At 40.0% G+C, this 24,708-nt stretch overlaps 1 protein-coding gene across 3 annotated transcripts in view; it reads left to right on the forward strand.

The window, feature by feature from the left end:
- The window catches only part of cryl1 (crystallin, lambda 1), a 112,681-nt gene extending 88,173 nt beyond the window's left edge, over positions 1-24,508 (forward strand). For 2 of the 3 annotated variants that reach the window (XM_020530113.2, XM_048598072.1), the window contains 3 exons: positions 7,370-7,475; positions 13,829-13,935; positions 23,955-24,508. In XM_020530113.2, the coding sequence (XP_020385702.2) occupies positions 7,370-7,475; positions 13,829-13,935; positions 23,955-24,062 (321 nt within the window). In that variant the 3' untranslated portion in view covers positions 24,063-24,508. Of the gene's footprint in view, positions 1-7,369; positions 7,476-13,828; positions 13,940-23,954 lie in introns of all 3 variants that reach the window. The other variant, XM_048598071.1, reaches the window with a different exon arrangement.
- The last annotated feature ends 200 nt before the right edge of the window (positions 24,509-24,708 follow it).

Genomic DNA, 24,708 nt, shown 5'->3' on the forward strand with positions numbered 1-24,708 from the left:
TTCTTCTCCACCTATCCTCTCCTCTATCCCTCTTCTATCCGCCTCCCACTCTCTCCCTATTTATTTCAAAACCCCCTTCCCCTCCCCCTTTTCTGATGAAGGGTCTAGGCCCGAAACGTTAGCCTCTCTGCTCCTATGATGCTGCTTGGCCTGCTGTGTTCATCCAGCCCTACACCTTGTTGTCCCTACTTTTATGTTCCATTTCCCTTGCAATAGACAATAGAATTCTATTAGCTTTCTCATTATTTGCTGTGCCTGCATAATAACCTACCGCAATTCATGCACAAGGACACCCTGATCTCTCTGCATCTTGGAGGTCTGCAATTTCTTACCACTTACATGATTTTTAAAACTTCTTTCTGCCAAAGTAGACAATTTCACACATCATACTCCATTTGCTAGATCTTTGTCTACTCATTTAATCTTTCTGTGTTCCGTTGTGACTTCCTTATCTCCTTTCACAACTTATTTTTGCTACTTTCTTTGTGACATCAGTAAATTCAGCAACCAGATTGTGTCTTGTTCTGGATACCACACTTTAGCAAGGATGTGAACATGTTGGAGAGAGTACAGAAGATTAATAAAATTGTTCTAGAAACGAGAAACTTCAAATATGAGAAGTTTTTTCTTGGAAAGGACAAGACTAAGAGAGAATATGATAGATGTTTTCAAAATTATGAGGGATATGGACAGAGTAGATAGGGAGAAATTTTTCCAAATTGTAAGACAATCAAGAGTAAGAGGTTACAGATTTAGTGTTATGCAAAATAATCAAATGCAAGATGAGAAAACAAACCTTTTTCACACAGCAAATCATAGAATCTGTACAGTGTGAAAACAGGCCACTCAGCCCATCGAGCCCACACCAACCATCCAAAGAGTATGCCATCCTGACCCACCCCCCCTACCCTGTAACCCTGCATTTCCCATGCCTAATCAATTTGTTGGCTCCTCTTTTTAAAATATCAAGAGAAATTCTTACATGCTGTTTTTACATTTCTAGTTAGCTTTATCTTGTGCTCTTTTTAAAACTCCTTTTAGGCATTAGTTCCTACCTTTTACATTCTGCCAATTTTCTGACCTGCCACTCATTTTTGTGCAACTATATGCTTTGCTTTAGGCTTTTTTTTTACTATCTTTAATTTTTTAAACGGACCATGAAGGATGGGTCTTCTCTTTAGAATTTTTCTTGTTGGAATATACCTATTCCATATAATCTGAAATTCCTCTTAAATGTCTGCATCTCTAGGACCTATCCTTTTAAGCTAATTTGCCAGTTCATTTTAGCTACCTCTGACTTCATACCATTTCAACTGGTCTTATTTACATTTGACATATGAATTTGGACTTAATCCCCCAACTGAGTGTAAAATTCAGTTATATTATGACCACAACTATCTTGGAGCCTTTCATTATGAGATCACTAATTAATCCCATCTCATTGCACAATACCAGGTTTAGTATAGCCTGTGATCTTGTTGATTGCAGAATGTGCAGATGTGAGAAATTCCAAAGACATATTATGAACTCTACTTCTAGCTACCTTTCCTATCGTGTTGGAAGAGGTCATTGCCCAACACCTGCATGGTATGGATATTACTTATCACTTCTTAGCCCAAGCCTGTATGTTGTCCAGATCTTCCTGCACATTGGCATGAGCTGTTTCAGTGTCCATATCAGTTGCAGATAATACCGAGCACTGTTCATTCTTCAGTGAACATTCTCCCCTCTGACCTTAAGCTGGAGGAGAGTCATTGAGGAAACAGCTGAAGATGGTAGGTCCTAGGATACAATACTGAGGAACTCCTGCAGAGATATCTTAAGGGTGAATTAACTGTTCTCCAAAATCCATGTTGAGGAAGGACTAAAAATACCTTAACTAGGAGTGGTTGATCCTAACACTTGGTACCTAAAATGAAAAAGTATCAAGTTTTCCAAAACTGCCACCCCTCAAAGGAGCACAAAAAAAAATCAAAATGGTGATTTTGTAAACTCTATGTCTGGGAGGATGTTTCTTGTAGCACATTGGAGAATGTACAGATAGGTAAGGAAATAGGTAGAAGCTTGGGGACAGCATTAAGTTCAAAGATGTTTTGTAAATATCGTTGATTGTTCTCGGTATGTAATTCCTTATTTACATAATTACGCATGAATTGCTTTGCCTTTTGACTATGTTGAAGGACAAACTATGTACCCTTTCTACACCAGTAACTACTATATTTTCTTTGTTTTGTAGGTCTCAAAGGTATTTTGATAAACTAGGGAGTGAACATAAGCATGTAAAGTAAATGGGTGAGGTGTCAGTAGTATAGTTAGCCAGAGTTACAGCATGTTTTAATCCTCTAACTTTTCCTCAATAATTACTAGATGAGTCAGAAGCATCAAGTCTCTGATTCTACTCAGAGTTGGGCACCTTTTTTAGAAGATTCCAGATACAAGGTAAATTGCCCAGTAGAAGTTTAAACTTCCTGAGCAATTACTGCATAGTCAATGGTTGGAAGCAAGAAGAGAGCCCTCAAACATCAACTGAATAAAACCCTTTTTGTTTCATTGTGATATATTTTTCGGCATGTCAGTGTTTAATAAGTGAATCACAGCACAGAATAATGCAAATTAATCATGAGGACAAAATTATTAATCCTTGATTTTTTTTCAAAAAAACAGACATTTTGAAAATGTTACATCACTGAATATTTAAAACTATAATATCTCAAAATTGCTGCCTTACAAAAAATATTTAAATGTGGTGAAGTTTAAGCCAGATTCCGAAACAATAAACTCCTGAGGTGTATTCTCTATTTTCTAAATGACGTAAACTGAAGGACTCGCTGGAATTTGGTTATAATAGTTGTGGGCATTGCTGCTTTAAATCTGTTTTGCCAACGTATGCTGTGACAGGAATCACAGAGGCATGACGATCTAACATTCCCAAAAGAAACAGGTTAATTATTACTTCATGATCATAATCTCATATGTAGTAAATTAATCCAGTAACATTTTGTAATCATTTCAGTAACTGGATTTGTTTAGGTCCTTTTTACGGAAATATATATAATGCAAAACTTCAACTGAAGATTTCTTTATAACTTTTATGAAGAGTTTCCTGAATGCATAAGACAATATATTTTACTATTGGATTATGATTTGCAGGCTGTATTAATAAGTCCTTCTTTCCCCTGAACCCCCTCTCAGAAGATCTATTTCTAAAATAAAATCTAAGAATGTGTGAAATTTTACCAAAGCCTGCTATTACTGACTGGCAGCAGTAGAATGTTATTTGTTGCAGATGAGTGAAATGATACAGGGAAGCAGGAAGGACCAAAATTAGTCAATGAGTGACAAAGTGTTGGCGGAAATGCAGTTGAACTTTTCTCTCTTTGGTATTCGTTAGTTTTCTACAAAGAATTCAGTTTGTACTAGAAGGTGTTGATACATTGGATGGAATTTAATTGACCCTGCCATGGCAGGAGGGCTGCAAGACTCAGGCGGGAATACTTCCATCAAAAAAGGCAATTCTGAGTTTGGGAAAAATTATCCCCGTTAAGTTGTGGATGGAAAGGGGCTGATACTGGAATCCCATCTGTTGGCTGTAGGATAACAATTCGGCTCATTGGTGAGAAATGTTACAAAATTTATAGACGACCAGAATTCACTGTCAGCTCAAAGTTAATGGAGCTTGATCAGCTTTTCTGCACCTGTCAGAGGCCACTGTTTCCCTGCAGCATTTTCACAGGTGCCCAATGCTTGAACAAGGGCTTTCTTTGAAAAGGGGAGGAGTACTGAAATCTACCCCCCAGTTCCCACTGCATCCCACCCCCCAACAATTCCTTCCCCATGATCCCCATTCCACTCCACTCAACTGTATTCTGGGATCCAGTAGCAAGGGACATAAGAACGTTATTGGTAGTTACTACTCCTTTGGGTGGTGAAGGCTGGCTGCAGGGGAGATTGGTTGAAGATGAATGAAGTGTTAGATGAAGTGCCTTGGCAATCACTTGTCAAAAAATGATAGTGCTCTGTTAGAAAAGAACTGCTTTGAGCAGCAGCCATTCACCTGCCACAGCTGGAATTCTTCAGTTTCACTGGTTAAAGGCTTTGAAGCCATTAGTTTCACCTGGGAAGTGGCAGGTTATTGAAAAATCTTTGGGAAAGTTGGGAAACGGGTGCCTTACTTGAAACCCAAACTTTACAATTAAAATAATACAAATTTTTTTCTTAGTTCTTTCATGGACTGTGGGTGTCACTGGTAAGGCCAGCATTTGTTGCCCATCCCTAATTGCCCTTGAATTCAGTGATTTTCTAAGCCATCTCAGATGACTGCTGTGGTCTGGAGTTACATGTGAGCTGGACTAGGTAAGAGTGGCATATTTACTTCACTAAACGATATTAGTGAACCAGGTAGATTTTTACAACAGCCAATGATAGTTGTCATTGCATTATTGAGACTCAACTCTTTGTATTCTGGATTTATTAATGAAACTAATACATTCTAAATTGGAGCATGTATCCCAGTTCATTTGCCTGAACCTCTGGATTACTAGTCTAATGACATTGGGCTAAGTTTCTTAATTCTTTACACTCCAGCTGCACAGTGACTCCTAGCTCTTATTAATTCATGCCTTGAAAGATTTTGGATGATGCAAGGATTCTTACCCAGTGTCAGGTTTAGGGATTTTAACTCCTGTGCACTTGCAAACCTGCTTGCCCCTTCCCTGGTCATCAAGCACCACCATCTTAGGGCATTTTCTGAAGAAGGGTCTAGGCCTGAAACGTCAGCTTTCCTGCTCCTCTGATGCTGCTTGGCCTGCTGTGTTCATCCAGCTCTACACCTTGTTATCTCAGATTCTCCAGCAATCTGCAGTTCCTACTATCTCTGAAACATCTTAGGGCATGTTGTGTGGGCAGTGACCACATGCAATCCTCATCCACCTCAGGACTTCCAGATCCCACTCTGCAAAGCAGTTTGCCAATATATTTCTGTTTAACATGTCTGGGACAATTTACAAGGTCTGTGCAAGGCAGCTGCGGACTGCCAGCACTTGACTGGGTGCATGGCTGGGCTTTAATGATGGCACCAGCACCGGGAATCCCAGGAGGGCTGGGCGGTGACCAGTACTTTGTTTGTGGTGAGTGAGAGCATACAACAAGCAGGATATCAAGGAACTCATATTCTATGACATCCACTTGGCTGACCTTATTACAATCACTGCACCAAGACATTTTGCAAATGTACCTTGGGTACCAAAAATGGTGTGTAGGTGATGAGACAAATTTGCACAATAACATGAGAAAACTCACTAGGACTTCTGGAGAGAAGCCCTCCATGAAACCTGGCAAAAATGGCACCTATTTCTGGTGAACATTTAGATTTTGATTCTAACTAAGTGTGAGTTGCATTAGATTTTTTGAAGGGATTCTCATTGTGAAATTTCCCACTGTATCCTACCAAATTTGCCTCATTAACTACCTTGCCCACCCCGTGGCACCCCTCATGCATGATTCTATCTCCATCTTGCTGTGCGCTATTCCAAAAACAACTCACCACTCAACAGGTCTCCGCCAAAAGACCAGCATTCCTTGTGCCTGCATCATCTTTCAAAGGCCGCTATGTACCTAGATAAACATTGGAAATCTAGTGTTGCCCCTCGTTACCAATGTAATGGCACAGCAGCCTCAAAGCCAGGCAACTCACAGTACTTAGCCGGCATGGCTGACACTTCCTGACACATACAATGCCATTGTCTCACCCAGTCACTGTTTAACCAACAGACCACAGTGTTTACCTGTCCTTAGCTGCATCTCGTCTAATCACCCTCTCTCTTCACTACTACTCTATTCCCAATGCCCACTGGACACCCACAACTTGTCATTGTCCAGAGGGAATGGAATGGAACCCCTTCCTACTGATGAATTCCACCACTTTGTAATATGGCCCCTTCAGTGCCATGTGTTTACAGTTGATGGCACCTTGCACCTGAGGGTGCCAGCCATGTATCTGAATCCGACTTCCCAGGCTGTAGCACTGACCTTGTCACCAGCAACTGATGTGGTCTTGCACAGATGGTATCGGTCACTGTCCTTATCTATTTGTGGCTGCAAGACTGAAAGATTCCATACAAGTCACCCGTCATTCCTTAGAAGGAGCCAATGACATTGAAGTTCAAAGTGGCTGTCACCTTCACAGCCACAAGGAGTGGTTGGCCTCTCATACCAGCATCTGGCATAACTCCATCATGGTGTCCCAGCATATATGGAACCGACATGTGCCTTGCTCATGCCCAAGAAATGAAGTTTGGTCCAAAAAACTCTGGGCTTGCTGGGACCCCAACATTCTTGAGAGGCCCTGTAGCTGCAACCTCTCCTTGAGCTGGTGGTCATGACAAAGCATGGAAAGTTCAATCATGCAACTAAGCACTCATCAAAACGTGAGTGCTTAGAGAGCAACTGAGCTTGTCAAGATGTAGCATGGTCTAACCCATGAGCATTTATGCAAAATGTCCTTACTGCGGTCTTTCAATGCCATTTGCCAGTGAGCCCTGCAAAGCAAGTCTGTGTTTCTTGAGTAGCCATGATGTCATGTGTTGACAGATGTTGAAAGCCAAACTCCTTGGATGAGGGGTCCTTCTGACTGCTGCCCAAGGATCTTGCCCTAAGATGCAGTGAGCTGAAGTTGCCAGGTATCTGTGCTGACTTCCAATACACAAATTCTCGAGGTCTGGTTTGTTCAGCCCATTGGATAAGATAGGAAGCTGAATATTAAAGTGACAAGCTGTGGCTTTAACAAGCTGTAATCATCCTTAATTGGCAACCCATTACTGCCTTGCAAGAAACTTGCCACAGTGCCCATTAAAAGATGCAGTGAAATGTTCCAACATCAAGATAGGCTTTACTAGACTTCCCATCTGATTCTGCCACATATCTCACCACAGCCCATGTTGCTTAGACCTTAATAAGATTCTGCCCGTAGTGTTTCACCAGCAGTTTTCTTGGCAGACATAGCAGAATTCCTGTAATATAAATGAGTTTTGATATATGCATGTCTGGAATTAGGATCAAGTTGGCTTTATAGGTCATTTTCTAAATTCATCTGTTAACTAGAAGCCTTGCTAACCAGAAGTACACAGTGATGAAGGTCATCGACTGAAATGTCAACTCTGTTCTCGCTCCATAGATGCTGCCAGACCTAATGAATAATTCACTTTTTATCTTGGAAGTTTAGGCACATACTGTGCTAACAATCAAAGCTCAAAAATCACGTGACCAAATTTTTGGTGTACAGTCATAGCAAGCAAAGCTCTTGCTGTCCGTTCAGCTGGAAAGGTACCACTTATATCCTCAATCTGAATTACTTCCATTTGCTTTTCATCAGGATGGTGTACTCTCACCAGAGGATGTGGACCTCGTAATGTCGGCAGGTTTGGGAATGCGTTATGCATTTATGGGTCCTTTTGAAACTATTCACCTCAATGCAGAAGGTGGGTGCTGGTGTGGTTTAGTATGTCGTATCAAAATGTTACCACGTCACCAAAGTACTATTGTATTAGGATAATTCTTATTGGCTGGAAAAAGGCTTAAACTGATCAAGAAGAATATGGGTCAAGTTATAACTTTTGCATCTTTGCCTTTCCTGAGTCAGAGAAATGATTATGTCTAATACAAAGCCTGAATGACTGAAAGGGTGAGCTAAAACTTACCCTGAAACTGAAATCCACATTCAATGACAAAAGAAACAAAGAATTGAAGGAATAAAATTGTAAGAAAACATTAATTAATGTGTTGAAGAATATCTCATGATTATGTTTGTTCAAATTTAGCCCATGAGCACATAGAAAGAAAGGAAGAAAGAAAGGACGGATAAATAAAATTTCTGAAATAAAAACATGTTGAAAAAAGAGGAACATATTAATTAAGTTGCAACTGCACAGAAGTCTGCTAACCCCTTCCCCCAACCTTGCCATCCCCAAAAGAACAGTAACAGTTCAAATTTAAACTTTGAAAATAAAAATGTTTATTTTAAGGAAGGCCAGATGAATTTTAATGTTACTGGATTTATCTTCTAAACAATTGGTTCCCCAGCAGTTGAATTCCTTTCTTCATGATTTCATTCTAGTAGCTGATGTGCACCAAACATTCCAGGAGATCCAGTTTCCATTCTGGAATGCTCTTGGATTGTCCCTTAGAACTGCATTCTTTCACTTGGTCTGGCCTCCATGTGACTACAGCCCCACAGCAATCTGGTTGGTTCTTAACTGCCCTCTGGGCAGTAAATGTTGCTTAGCCAGTAATGCCCAATCCTGTGAATGTATAAAAGAATAAGGGACATTGATAATGAGGTGGCAGATAGAAGCAGCCAATTTGTTAACATTTTCCAAAAAAAGCCCTAATATAAGATTTTAGTTACTTTATTCTTTCATGGGATGTAGCATTACAGACAAGGCCAGCATTTGGTGGTGAACTTGCCCTCATTGACCTTGAACTGAGTAATTTGCTGTTCCATTGCAGACAGTATTTACGTGTTAACCACATTGCTGTCGGATTGAAGACACGTAGGCCAGACTAGGTAAGGATGGAAGATTTCTTTCCATGGAGGAGATTAGGAAAACAGATGTGTTTTTATGACAATTCTGATAGTTCAATTACCATTACTGAGACAAGGGATAAAATTTCCCCTTTCTGAAAAGCAGTGAGAATGTGATGGGAGGGGAAGATAATCAGGCAGGTTGACATTGGGGAAATAATGGCTTAGTTGCTGCCATCAAAGGAATTAAGTTCTGGCTGGGATGTCCTAAACCTTAAATTCTTACTCTGATGCCAGTTCAGGCACTTGATCCTCAATGAACAAGCACCTAACAACCAAATCCTAGCCTATCTTTCAAATCTGTGTTTAAATTTACTATTTGCCACAGTGGTATTTGAACCCATGTCCCCAAAGCACTAACTTGGGCCTCACATTTACTTGTCCAGTGAAGTTACTATTGTGCCAGCATGTTGATTGTTCAATCAAAATTGCCAACTGATTTACTTAAAGACCCTATAAAAATTGTGCTTATCTCATTATATGTCCTTTGTTCTCTTTATAGAAAAGTGTGTGGCGTGTATACTTATTCATGTTGCTAAATAGGGTGACTTAGAGATCTGCAAAGTACAACACTTCTTTGTCAGGATACTGTTAAGCTGTTGTCTCCAGAATTCAAATAGCTCCATATCCATATTGATCATTACAGTAAAAATGCTCATTAAATGCCCTCTCCTAAATCTCCCTTGGAGGAAATACAGTACAGATTCACCAGGATTATGCTGAAGGTTAAAACTTTCAATAATGAGCCAGGAGATATATTTTCTTTAGATTTGATGGTAAAAAATGGTAATCAATTGAAGTGTTTAAAAGGATAATAAGTTCTATATATTAGATTAGAACAAAGAACAATACAGCACAGGAATTGGCCCTTTGGCCCTCCAAGCCTGCGCCGACACATTCTACCCTTTCACACTAAAACTGTCTTCACTTACAGGATCTGTATCCCTCTATTCCCTTCTTATTCATGTGTTTATTCAGGTGCTTCTTGAATGCTGCTATTGTGTCTGCTTCCACCACCTCTGACACCTCCAGACATTCACTACCCTTTGTGTGAAAAACTTGCCTCGCACATTTCTTTTAAACTTCTCTCCCTCGCACCTTGAACCTATGTCCCCGAGTAATTGACCCTTCCACCCTGAGAAAAAGCCTCATACTTTCCTTTCTATTCATGCCATTCATAATCTTATAAACTTCTATTAGGTTGCCCCTCAACCTCCTGTGTTCCAGTGAAAACAAACTCAGTCAATCCAACCTTTCTTCATAGCTAAAATCCCCAATATCAGGCTACATTCTGGTAAATCTTTTCTGTACCCTCTCCAAAGCATCCACATCCTTCTGGGAGTGTGGTGACCAGAACTGTACGCAATATCCAAGTGTGGCCTAACTAAAGTTCTATAGAACTTCAGCATAACTTGTCTATCCTTATACTAAACGCCCCTTCCAATGAAGGCAAGTATGCCATGGGCCATTTTTAGTACCTTATCTACCTGCATTGCCACCTTCAGTGATCTGTGGCCCTGAACACCAGATCCCTCTGCATATCAATCCTCCTAACAGTTCTGACATTCACCATATAATTTCCACCTGTACTTGACCTTCCAAAATGCATCACCTCATATTTGTCCGGATTAAACTTCATCTGCCATTTTTCTGCCCATGCCTCCAACTGATCTAAATCTTGTTGTATCTTCTGACAATCCCCTCACTATCCGCAACTCCATCAATCTTTATATTGTCCAAAAACTTACTAATTAGACCAGCTACAAACCATTTATGTAGATCACATGTAGTAGAGGTCCCAGCCCTGATCCCTGTGAAACACCACGAGTCACAGCTCTCCATTCCTAAAAGCATTCTTCCACCACTACCCTCTGTTTCCTCTGACTAAGCCAGTCCTGTATCCATTTTGCCAGCTAACCCCTGATACCATTTGAGTTCAGTTTTGTACCAGTCTGCTGTGAGGGACCTTGTCAAAGGCTTCACCTGTCGACAATACCAACTGCTTTTCCCTCATCAATCATCTTCATCACCTCTTCAAAAAACTCTATAAAGTTAGTCAGGCATGAACTCCCCTGCACAAAATCATGCTATCTATCGCTAATAAGTCCATTTGCTTCTAAATGCGTGTAGATCTTGTCCCTGAGAATCTTTTCCAATAATTTCCCTACCACTGAGCCTCTCAGGCCTGTAATTTCCAGGATTATCCCTGCTACCCTTCTTAAACAGTGGGACAACATTGGCTATTCTCCAGTCCTCTGGGACCTCACCTGCGGCCAAAGAGGATACAAAGATATCTGTCAATGGTCCAGCAATTCGTTCTCTTGCCTCCCTCAATATTCTGGGATAGATCCCGTCAGGGCCTGGGGACTTATCTACCTTAATACTTTTTAAGATGCACAATACCTCTCCCTTTTTAATGCAACTTGGCTTAAAAACTCGACACTCCATTCCCTGAGATCATCCTTCACCAATTCTTTCTCTTCGGTGAATACCAATACAAAGTATTCTATTGGGACTTCACCTACCCCTTCTGGCTCCACTTATAGATTCCTTCCTTTGTCTGTCAGTGGGCCAAACCTTTCCCTGGCTACCCTCTTGCATTTTATAAATGTATAAAAAGCCTTGGGATTCTCCATAATCCTGTTTGCTAATGACTTTTCATGATCCCTTTTAGCCCTTCCAATTCCATGTTCTAGTTCTTTCCTACTTTCTTTATATACTTCAAGGGCTTTATCAGTTCCCATCCTCCTATACCTTACATATGCTTCCTTGTTTTTTTCTGAACAGGGTCATAACATCCCTGGTCATCCATGGTTCATGCAACATGCCATACCTATCCTTCATTCTTGCAGGAACGTGCCGCTTCTGAACTCTTATCAACTGCCGTTTGAAAGATTCCCACATATCCGATGTGGATTTACCCTCAAATAGCCACCTCAGATCAAAATTCTCCCGCTCCTGCCTAATGTTTTTGTAGTTGACCTGCCCCCAATTTAACTTCTTCACCCGAGGACTGCTGTTGTCCCTATCCATGAGTACCTTAAAACTCATGGTATTATGGTCACTACTCCCGAAATGCTTCCCCACTGAAACCTCACTCACCTGGTTAGGCTCATTTCCCAAAGCCAGGTCCAGTATAACCCCTTCCCTGGTTGGACTGTTTACATATTGCGTCAAGAATCCCTCCTGAATGGTCCTTACAAATTCTGCCCCACAAAACCCCCAGCAAAACCATCAACCACAACAACCCTGCTATTTTTTACAACTTTCCAAAATCTGTCTAAATATTCTCTCCCCTATCTCCCACTGGTTGTCGGGATGCCTGTAGTATACCCCCAGAATTGTGATTTCACCTTTCCTATTCCTGAGTCCTACCCATATTGGCTTGCTGCACGAGTCCTCTGATATATCCTCCCTCAGTACAGCTGTGAGATACTCCTTTACCAGTAATGCAACTAACCCCACCCCTTTTACCCCCCTTTCTATCACATCTGAAACATCTAAAACCTGGGATATTCAGCTGCCAGTCCTGACCCTAATTTAGTCAACTGTCTCTAATCGCAATAATGTCAGTTCCAATACTAACCAAAGCTCTAAGTTCATCTGCCTTGCCTATCATACTTCTCGTATTAAAACACATGCATTTCAGACCACCTCCCCTGTTCTTTTCAGCAGCGTTTCCCTGCCTGTTCTTGTTCTTAATAATGTTTGCTTTAGTTTCTATCTCTCCCTCAATTTCTGCATCCACTACCCTAATCCTCTGGTTCCCATCCCCCTGCCACACTAGTGTAAATCCTCCCCAACCACTCTACCAAGTATCCCCCCAAGGACATTAGTCCTGGTCCTACCCAGGTGTAATGTGTTCAGTTTGTACAGGTCACACCTCCTCCGGAACCAGTCCCAATGCCCCATGAATGTGAAACCCTCACCCTCACACCATCTTTTTAGCCAAGTGTTCATCCTATATATCCTGCTGTTTCTACTCTGACTAGCTCGTGGCACTGCTAGCAATCCTGAGACAACTACCTTTGATGTCCTACGTTTCAACTTTCTTCCTAGTTCTCTATATTCTGCTTTTAGGTCCTCATCCCTTTTTTAAATCTATGTCGTTATTACCAACGTGTAATACGACCACTGGCTATTTGCCCTTTCCCGCCAGAATGTCCAGCAACCGCTCCAAGACATGCAGGACCCTAGCACCAGGGAGGCAACACACCATCCTGGACTCTCATTTGTGGCCACAGAAATGCTTATCTATTCCCCTCTTCATTGAATCTCCTGTAACAATAGCATTTGTATGCCTATCTCTCCCTCCTCTGCAGTACAGCCAACCAAGGTGTCATGAATTTATCTGCTCTTGTTATCCCCAGAGAAGCCATTCCCCTTAACAATATCCAAAACGGTCTATCTGTTTTGCAGGGGAATCGCCATAGGAGATTCCTGCACCGCCTGCTTAGCCCTCCTGCTCTGCCTGATGGTCACCCATTCCCTTCCTGCTCATGGAGTCTTCAGTGTGACCACCTCTTTACACATGCTATCCATGACACTCTCCGCCTTGCAAATGCTCCACAGTGTCCCCAGCCGCCACCCAACTCCAAAATTTGGGCTTCCAGGAGCTGCAGCTGGAGATACTTATTGCACAAATGCAGGTCCCGAGCACCGGAAATGTGCCCAGTTTCCCATGTCGAGCAGGAGGAGGAGACTATGATTTGGAGCTCTCCTGCCATGTCTTACCACTTGAAGTTAATTAATCCTTACAATGTTAAAAACATGTTACCCACCAACAACAGTTTCCAGTAACAGGTTAGGCTTGCACTTCTTTACGCACTGGAACTCTTGCTGCCGACCTTCTTCTCACGATGTTCTGTCTCCGCTGAACCTTGCCTCTCCCTTTTTTTTCAGTTCAGAGAAGCTATTTCCTCTTGGAATCCAGAACAAAGGGACTCTATCTTAAGTGTTAGGTCATTTGGAAGTGAAGTAAAGTTGCACAGAAGGATAGTGGAAGTGTGTAGAGTTCTGTTCCTCAAAGGCTATAGTACAAAGTCAATTGACATTTTTAAGACATTTTTAACATTGATAAAGGAATCAAATTATCTGAATCAGTGGCAGCCAATTCTGGTTACAGTTGAGTTCAATCATGATCTAAGTGAAGCTTGAGAAGCTGAATATTTACCTCCTTTTCCTATTCTTTCTGTATAGAATCAGAAACATGTCTATCCTGTAAACTCAATTTATCTATTAATTTGATAGGTCTCAAGAGTTATTGTGAACGCTATGCTGTGGGTATGAAAAGAGTCTTATCATCTTTTGGACCTGTTCCCGAGTTTTCTGGTGAAGTCATGGAGAAAATTAACGCGGTAGGTGAGAAGTCCATTGTTTGGATCTAGTAATTAGACAGCAATATTGCCAAGCTTCTCCAACAGCTATGGTAGCCAAAAATCAGACCTTGTGTGTTGGATGTGCTCTGTTGAGAGCTTTTTGACGCCTGAATATCAGCCTGTGCAGGCCTTAAAATCACATTTCTATTTGGTTCTGTCGAATTTTTTGATTTTGTGACTTCATTTAGGCTGAACTTACAGCAAGATCACTGCTCATGAAACCTGAGAGTATTGGGCTTTTACGATTGTGGTCTGTTTAAGTATATCTCCTGAACAGGAGAAGGTACATTTTCAACAATATTTTCCATTTTCAATGCACTTTCAGTAGTTTGACAGAAACTGCTTTACCTCTCAGGGTTCAGATTAACACCCAATCCTATTTGAGTGCCATGTATGAGTGTAAATTCACCCATGCATGGGCATAATACATTCAATTACTTAGCCTGTGCTGTTCTCAATGAAAGACAATTCCAAAGACACATGAGCCTCTGAGGGAAGAAATTCTTCCTCACATTTGTCTTAAAGGGAGATCCATTATTTTGAAATCCTGCCTCCAATCTGGATTCCTCCATAGCACAAATATCCTGTCAGCAACTATCCTGTCAAGCCCTCTCAGAATCTTATATGTTTCAACAAGATCCCCTGCCATACTTCTGAACTCCAATGAGCAGTGGCCCAACCTGCTCAACTTTTCCTCATAAGACAACCTCTTCATACCAGGAAATTAACCTGATGAATCTTTTTTGACTGCTTCTGGAAGACCAAAATTGTAAACAATACTCTAGGTATGATCTCTTCAATTTCTTGTATAGCTGTAATATGAATTCTCTACTTTTATATTCAATCTCCCTTGCAATAAACGCAGTCATTTAATTTGTCTTTTTAATTACTTGCTGTACCTGTATGCTGACTGTTTGTGATTTATGTACATGGACACCCAAATTCTTCATTCTGTCTCCATTTAAATAATATTCTGATTTTTTTATTCTTCCTGCCGAAGTGGCACGTTCTCATTGTCCTATATTATATTCTATCTGGCAACATTTTGGTCCACTTACTTAACCTCCCTATATCCCTTTATGAATCTGTGCATCTCTTCACAACATATTTTCCTACCTATATTTGTGTCATCAGCAAATTTGGCAATAATACAGTTGGTCCCTTAATCTTAATCATTACCCATAATTGTAAATTGCTGGGGCCCCTGCACAGATCCACTTTTATAGTTTGTAAACCAAAAAATGATCCATTTATATCACATCTGTATTTATTATTCATTAGCCAGTCTTCTGTCCATGCTAATAAATCCCCTCAACATCATAACTTTTTATCTTGTGCAGTAACTATTAATGTGGCACTTTACTGAAAACCTTTCTGGAAATCCAGATACATTATATCTACTATTTCCCTTTTAATGTATTTTAATGATTGTTTCATCCTCAAAGAACTCAAATAAATTTGTAAAATATAATTTCACTTTCATAATTTCCCGACCTGGTTCTATCATGTTATTTCTAAATTTCCTGCTACTACCTCCTTAGTAATAGACTCTGGCATTTTCACAATGATAAATGTTAGGCTGAGGATATGATTACCTGCTTTCTGTCAACCCTTTTTGAACAATGTTTGTTTGTAGTTTTTCAATGCTTTTCAGAATATAAGGAATTTTGTAAAATTAGGACCAAACCATTCACTATCTCTATATGCAAATACTTCCTTTAGCATCCTAGGATGCAGACCATCATGTCCTGGGGACCTGTTAGTTTTTTCACCTATTAGATTTAATGGTATTTTCTCTCTAGGGACTATGATTGCTTAAGTTCCTCCCTTTTTTGTTACTTGATTTTCTGCTATTCTTGTTTTTCTTATTTTTCTACTGTGAAGGCATACAAAATACATGTTCAAAAACTCTGCCATTTCCTTTATTCCTATTATTAATTGCTGGTCTCATCAACTAAGATACCAATGCTCATGATAGCTTTCCTCTTCCCTTTTATATATTGCAGAAAGTTTTTTTTTCTTGATAGTTTTTTCCTCATTCTAACTTCTTTTGTGATATCATTCTTTGCTGGTTTATAAACAATGTTAAAAAGACTAGCTTTAAAGGCTTTGTACTTTAATGGTGGAACATTTGCAATAAAGTGAATGAACTAATTGCACAGATAGATGTAAATGGGTACGATACCATTGGGATTACGAAGACATGGCTGCAGGCTGACCAGGGATGGGAACTGAATGTCCCAGGGTATTCAGTATTTAGGAAGGACGGGCAAAAAGGAAAGAATGGTGGAGTTGTATTGTTGGTTAAAGAAATTAATACAATAGTGAGAAAGGATATTAGCTCTGACAATATGGAGTCTGTATGGGTAGAGTTGAAAAATACAAAGGGGCAAAAAACATTAGTGGGTGTCATATATAGCCCCCCAAACTGCAGTGGTGATATTGGAAATGGCATTAAACAGGAAATTAGAGATGCACGTGATAAGGGAATATCGGTGATCATGGGTGATTTTAATCTGCATATAGATTGGGCAAATCAAATTAGCCACAATGCCATAGAAGAGGAATTTCTGGAGTATATATGGGATAGTTTTCTTGACCAATATGTGGAGAAACCAACTAGAGAGCAGGCCATCTTAGACTGGGTACTGTGTAATAAGAAGGGAATCATTGCCAGTCTAGCTGTGTGAGACCCCTTGGGGATGAGCAACCATAACATCATAGAATTTTTTTTCAAGATGGAGAGTGAGGTAGTTGATTCAGAGACTAGTGTGCTGAATCTTAATAAAGGAAACAATGAAGATATGAGGCATGGGTTGGCCTTGACAGTTTGGGGAGAGTTACTTAAAGGGATGACAGTGGATAGGCAATGGCAAACATTCAAGGAACATATTCCTTAGATTGTTGGTGTACTGCAACAACTGTTTATTCCTGTCTGGCACAAAAGCAAAATGGGTAAGAGGGCCAATCCATGGCTTACAAAGGAAATTAGAGATAGTATCAGGCCAAGAAAAATAATATGTCTGAGGATTTGGAACAGTTTAGAATTCAGCAAGGAAGGACCAGGGGAGTGATTAAGAAGGGGAAAATAGAGTACAAAAGTAAGCTTGCAGGGAATGTAAAGAATGACACTAAGAGTTACTATAAGTACGTGAAGGGGAAGAGATCAGTGAAGATAAATGTAGGTCCCCTACAGACAGAAGTGGGAGAATGTATAGTAGGGGACAAAGAAATGGCTGAGCAACTGAATACATACTTTGGTTCTCTTCACAAAAGAGGACACAAATCACATACCAGAAATGTTGTAGAATGCAAGATATAGAGACAGGGAAGAATTGAGGGAGATCAATATTAGTAGAGAAATGGTGCTGGAAAAATTGATGGAATTGAAGGCAGATAAATTCCCAGGGCCTGATAAGCTACATCCCACAGTACTTAAGGAAGTGGCTCTAGAAATCGTGGATGCTTTGGTGGTCATCTTCTATAATTCTATATACTCCAAAATATTCCTGCAGATTGGAGAGTAGCTAATGTCATTCCATTATTCAAAAAGGGAGGTAGAGAGAAGACAGGGAATTATAGACCAGTAAGCCTAACATCGGTTAGAGGGGAAAATTGTCGAATCCGTGATCAAGGACTTTATTGCAGACCATTTAGAAAGCAGTGGCAGGATCAGACAGAGTCAGCATGGATTTATGAAGGGGAAATCATGCTTGACAAATCTGTTGGAATTCTATGAAGATGTAACTAGTAGAGTTGACAAGGGGGAGTCAGTTGATGTGGTATATTTGGACCTTCAGAAAGCATTTGACAAAGTCCTGCATAAGGGATTATTGTGCAAGATTAAAGTGCATGGATTGGGGGAAGTATATTGAGATGGAGAGAAAACTGGTTTGCAGAGAGAAAACAAAGAGTAGGAATTAATGGGTCCTTTTCAGATTGGCAGGCAGTAACTAGTGGGGTGCCACAGGGATTGGCGCTGGGACCCCAGCTATTCATAATAAAAATTCATGATTTGAATGAGGGAACAAAATGTAACATCTCAAAGTTTGCAGATGATAACCAAGTTGGGGGGAGGATGCAGAGATCTGGACAGGTTGGATGAATGGGCATATCAATGGCAGATACAGTATATTTTGGGTAAATATGAGGTTATTCACTTTGGAAGCAAAAACAAGAAGGCAAATTATACCTGAATAGCTGTAAATTGGGAGAGGGGAGTGTGCAGCGGGACCTGGGTGTCCTTGTGCACCAGTCGCTGAAGGTAACCATGCAGGTGCAGCAACCAGTAAAGAAGGCAAATGGTATGTTGGCCTTCATTGCAAGAGGTTTTGAGTACAGGAGCAGGGATGTGTTGTTGCAGTTATATAGGGCCTTGGTGAGGCCACACTGAGAATATTATGTGCAGCTTTGGTTTCTTTTTCTGACGAAAGATGCTCTTGCTCTCCAGGAAGTGCAGCGAAGGTTTACAAGGCTGATTCTGGGGATGGCGGGACTGACGTATGCGGAGAGATTGATTAGTTTAGGATTTTTTTTTGCTGGAGTTCAGCCGAATGAGGCGGGGGGATCTCATAGAGACTTATAAAATTCTGACAGGACTGGTTAGGGTAGATGCAGGGAGGATGTTTCTGATGGTGGGTGTGTCCAGAACCAGTGGTCACAGTCTAAGGATTCGAGGTGGACCATTTAGAATGGAGATGAGGAGACATTTCTTCACCCAAAGAGTGGTTTGTCTGTGGAATTCATTATCACAGGAAGTAGTTGATGTCAAAACATTGACTATATTCAAGAGACAGCTAGACATAGCATTTGGGGGTGAATGGGATCAAAGGTTATGGAGAGAAAGCAGGATTAGGCTGTTAAGTTGGATGATCAGTCATAATCGTAATTAATGGTGGAGTAGGCTCGAAGGCTGCCTGCTGCCCCTTTCTTCTATGTTTCTATGTTTCTGTCAATTTTCTGGCTTACAATTAATCTTCACGGCATTGTCCTTCTTTTAATTTGATACTACTCTTTATCCTCCTTAGTTAGCCAAATTTAAGATTCTATTTTCAAACTCACAATTCTGATTCTCAAACTAAATGTGTAATTCTACCAAGTTAAGATCACTCATACCTCGAGGATCGTTTACTACAAAGTAAATAAAGTAATCCTGTTTCATTACACATTACCAAGTCCAAATTTGCCTGCTCAAAATGCTCCAAGAAATTGTCCGGGCTACATTTTCCAATTTGTTTTGACCAATCTATCTGGAGATTCAAATCATTCACAGTTATTGTAGTACCTTTCCTATAAGTCCCCAATATACCGTGATTTATACTCTGTCCTACAATGTATCTTTCATTAGGGAGTCTATAAGCTCCTCATACCAGTGATTAATTAAGATTGCAGAACTCCAAGAAACAGTGAGATCTAGTTGTCTGAGTATACGAAACACAAAAAGTTAGTATGCAAGTACAGCAGGTAATCAGGAAATTAATAGAATGTTATCATTCATTGTGATGGGAATTGAATACAAAATTAGGGAGATTATGCTTCTATTATACAAGACATTGGTGATATCTTTCATCTCCTTATTTAAGGATGAATATAAATGTGTTGGAAGCAGTTCAGAGAAGATTTACTAGACTAATCAAAAAAACCCAAAGAACCGTGGATGCTGGAAATCAGAAATAAAATTAGAAATTGCTGGGAAAACTCAGCAGGTCTAGCAGCATCTGGAGAGAAAAAGCAGAGGTAATGTTTCGGGTCCAGTGACCCTTCTTCAGAACAAACAGATGTGTGTTCAAGTGATTCCAAAGAAGGGTCACTGGACCCAAAACATTAACTCTGCTTTCTCTGTATCAATGCTGCCAGACCTGATGAGTTTTTCCAGCAATTTCTGATTTTGTCTACTAGATTACTAATATCTGGAAAGGTTGGGTTGCCTTATGAGGAAAAGTTGAACAGGTTTGTAACTGCTGGAGTTTAGAAGTATAAGAAACAATTTGCTTGAAACAGATAAGATCCGGAGAGGTTTTGACAGGGTGAACATAGAAAGGAAATTGTATTTGTAGGAGAATGTAGAACTAGGAAGAGCTAGATAGAGTCTTGGATAGGCTAAGGTAATTTTCCTGAGACCAGAGGAAGCTGAGGGCATCTTAATTGAGGTATACAAAATAATAATGGTCTTGTTTAGAATGAACAGGTAAGAGAAACAGACAAGTCAGTTACCACCGTGCACAGATTTGAGGTCATTGATGGAAGAATTAGAGGAAAACCTTTTCACCCCAAAAGTGGTGGATAATGGAATTCACTGCACAGCTTGGTAATTAAAGAGGAAATATTCAACTAATGTAAAAGGAATCTGCAATCTGCAGCTGAAGGACGGTAACCTGCAAGGCTATAGACCAGGAATTGGTAAGTCACCTTCAGCACAGACACCATGAGCTGTGTGGCCTCTTTCTGTGTTGTAACATTTCAGTGGTTCTAACTAGAAGTCACTGTCACAAGTTAGAGGTTATCCATTTAATACAGATGAGGAGAAATCATTTCTCACAGAGGGTTGTGAGTCTTTCAAACTCTCTTCCTCAAAAGAGATTGACATAGCATATACTCGTAGAGCAAGATGTCTGCCCTTTTGATGGAGGACTGCAAACCAGCAAGGCAAGCTGCCTGGTTGTGTGACTGTGCTGATAGGTGAGGCGAGGTATGCATGCTGTGAGCTCCAAATGAGCAAGCACTAAGAGATCACAAGCAGCAATGAGATGCAGCCTGGTCCAGTCCGTGGGCTGGATGTCTGTCCTTGTGCACTAAGTGTCCTGCAGCAGACATTCAATGCTAGTTGCTGGTGCGCTGTGCAATACGAGTCTGAGTTTCCTAAGCGGCTTGCAATCAGTGAGGTGCCATGGTTATCATGAGGCATTGGAAAATGTCACATGTCAAACTCTGTGGATAAAGAGTGAATATGGCTAGTGCTTGCAGATCATGCCCTGACTTGCTATTTGGTGCTGAACAACATAGAGGCTGGTCGCAGCCAGTGGTGAAGTGAACTTGCCAGGTCCCAGCCTCTGACTTCCATGTAAAGAAATCTGAACATAAAGCTTGTTCACACATTTGATAAGATAGGAAGCTGCATATTAATTAGGGTAGTTGCAGCATTAATAAGACATTTAACAAGCTATAATCTCTCTTAAATGGCAACTCACCTCACTGCTTGACAAATGTATAAAAGATACAGCAAGTTACCCCTCTCAGATTTGCGTCTTTCCAGACTTTTCGTCTGATTCTGCACCAAATGTCATCATGGTTCACGTCGCTTAAGACCCTATGGGATTCTATCCCATGTGTTGATCTTATGAACCAAGATAGATTTCATGACTGTTCTGACCTCATCCTTTATTAAGAAGGGAACTGCATTTTTTCATTTCTCCCTGTCACTCCCAAAATATCAATATTCAAGTCCCAAATGTGATCACTTTGCAACCATGGCTATCATATTATACTCATTTGTTTCTATGTATGCCATCAATTTATCCATTTTGATACAAATGCAGTATGCATTCAGATAAAGAGCCTTTTGTACTGAATTGTTACTATTTTTCCCTACTCTGACCTTGCTTGATGGTGCACTCGAGCGTTTGTACACTCTGCCTCTTCTATCACATTCTGATTATCATTACCCATCTTTCTACTCTGCACTATTGCCTTGAACTTTGTCTTCAACTTTCCAATCTCTTTTCACATTCACTATCCACCCCATTATTTAAATTAGTCTTTTCTACAGTGCTAGTTATACAATTCATCAGGAGATTGGTTTTATGTCAATTTGTGTGAAGGCTGTTTCCACAATATGGCTTCTTTCTGCAGTTCTTGTATAAGTGCATCATGAATCAAAATCCATTTTCCCCACCCAAATCTTTAGACCAATATTGAACTCTCTGATTATGTTCACCCTCTTACAGTTTGCTTGGGCTGAGGTGGTACCCTGGAGATTATTGCCTTTGAGGTGCTGCTTCTTAATTTAGCCCCTGCTGTGCATACTTCCTCAGTAAAACCTCTTTTATTAGTCCTGCCTCTGTTGTGCATATGCATATGAAGCACAACAACTGTGTCCTTCTCCTTTCATTCCAAGTTCCTCTCCACCTCGGGAAATGCCCTTGGACCTTGAACCAGGCAGTCACCACAACCTTTAGTACTCACATTCTTGGCTGCAAAGAACAGGATCTATCTTCCTAACCATACTAATCCCTACAACTACGTGTCACTTAATTCCCTCCCCCAGTTGAATGTTCCCCCCCTCCATAATACTGTCAAAAGTGCATTCATGCACCCTGCACACCCTTTTCTCATCTCTACAGGCAGCAAAACACCAAGTCTTTTGGACAGTTGCAAAGCCTGAGGCTCTGCCATTGCTACTTACTGTTCCCCATCACCTTTCTTACAGTTGTGATGCAAATTCAAGATATTTCATTATTCAGAAACTTGAGCTTTAAAGAGGACAGAACTATCTTGAGCTTTAAGTGTGATTTGTAAATCTATACCATAAAAGTGAAGAAGGAAAGGACCTAATTTTCTTTTTTGAGTTGTGCGCATGGTACTGGGTGTCTGAAGTTTTGCTTACGTGTGTTTAGATGAAGCTTTTCAGAAACCCTTTAGGTAAGTAGTCTATGTGGTTTTGAAAACAAGAGTAGAAGAGATAGAAAAAAAGTGTCCTGTTGCCTAACAAGATGTCCTTTGATACAGGAACAGTTTCTCTTTAGAGAGGACCATCCAGACACTCTGTGAGTGTAAGTTTCTTTCAGAGAGAAAAGTCTCATGTTAGTTGCAGTGCAGTTTAGCAGTCTCCAAGAACAGTTGAGGTAAACAGGAGAAAGAGGTCGAGGTCCTGAGAAGCTCCAGAAACAGAAGGCTGTGGAAGAAGAGTTTAAGAAACTGCTGTTAAGAAATAAGTAAGTTTTGTTAGCAGATTTGTTTAAGGATCTCATGAAGAGGCATTAACTAAAAAATGTGAATCAAGTGAATACAGAAATTTGCCAGAAAGAAACCAAGTACTACCATGCTAATTGGACAAGGAACTTTAAAATGATCAAAGGGTGACCCTTTACTGAGCTTTAAATATTTATATGGATGTTGTTGAAGGAAAAAGGTTTGAATCTGTATTGCTGACTTTCGTAATAAGACTGTTTCAAATAATTCTCACGTAGTGTGAAAATAGTTTTCTTCCCCACTTCCTTGGTAATAAACTTTGAAGTTCCTTTGTTAGAAGTTTTTTGGCAGCCTCTTATGAATATGTTCAGTGGACTGACCACCATGATAACCAAATTGGAAAAATAAAACTTATAGGCTATCAAGTGTGGTTTCACTCTGAGATCTGACTTGTCTGACAGTATTGCTGGGATCATGACACAGTCACCCACTCGTGTCCCTGACCATGGATCTCGCCTAAGGTGTGTGACTATTGCCCCCTCCTTGATTCATTGCAGTGTTTCACATCCAAACTTCTGCTTATCAACTCTGTCCTGGAACAGTGGACACTTACTGCAGATGTACTTATCTTAGATGACATTGTTATTTACTGGCTTCCAACTTCTACAGCTGCGACACATCAGCTGCCTTATCATCTTTAACTAATCTTGTTTCAAGTTTAGAAATATCACTCAACGGTTGTCCATAGTTACACTATGGTGTTTATGTGATTGCACTATAAATTTAATCCAGTGTTTATGTCTCCCCTGTACGAGTCTAAACTACTGCTCCAGTGTACAGAAGAAAACAATCGTAAAAGTCTACCAACTAATCACCTGCCCACCTAATTAATACCTCAGGGCTTCTGCTCCCAGGTCTGGTTTCTCCTCTTGGACCATTCTTTTTTAATGAAAACAAAATGTCCTGCACAAAATTCCCTTGCTTAACAAATTCTGAAAATTAAACACTCTATCAAGCTGCACCTTTATGCTGCTAATTTGTATGTTCAACATGAAATGTAATGACATCTTCAATAACTCTCAACAATCTAGGCAGTGTCTCAGAAAATTCCACCTGATCCAGAAAACCTCAATGCACGAAGACAATGGAGAGACTCACGTTTAGCTGCTGTTGCCCAGTTGAATAAGAACATGAAGTAGGATTGCAACTAAAACAAGTACCTAGAGATTCTATCACAATTCAAATCTCATATGAGATCCCTTAAAATATATTGCAACATAAAATGTGCACTTGTATTAATTTTAAAATGTTGTTAATTTTGACTTGTCTGTTCACTTATTGTCATTATGAACTGCATCGTTTGTGTATAGTATCTGCAATAAGGTTTGGCTTACCTTTTAAAAAATATCTTGGCTTTAAAAGCTATATATCGCAATATACATTTGTCTGTATTTAGATTATAAATAGTTTTAACCTTTTAGAATTGGATTTATTAATCACTATAAAATTGTGCACACCTTGCACATTAAAATACACTACTAAGACAAAGTCTATTGAGTTTTTTTGCTAAGTACGTGAATTTCTTCTACAAAATGAAACTGGCACTATCTACATTATACAAAATAAAAACATGCACTAACATGAAGTATAACTTGTTCTCTTTCTATCAGAACGCCATCAGCTTTTTTACTAAAATTGCTGAACAAAATTGTGACTGTAATTTAGGGAACTCTGCATTCTACTCATTTAATATTTTTCTAAAATTAGTGTGCTGTAGAAAATATATCAAATTATGTTTATCACTTTAACATATTAAAAATAAGTAAATGCTGTTGACAGTATAAC

This window comes from Rhincodon typus, chromosome 6 (assembly GCF_021869965.1).
Source record: "Rhincodon typus isolate 14 chromosome 6, sRhiTyp1.1, whole genome shotgun sequence".
NCBI classification, from domain to species: domain Eukaryota; kingdom Metazoa; phylum Chordata; class Chondrichthyes; order Orectolobiformes; family Rhincodontidae; genus Rhincodon; species Rhincodon typus.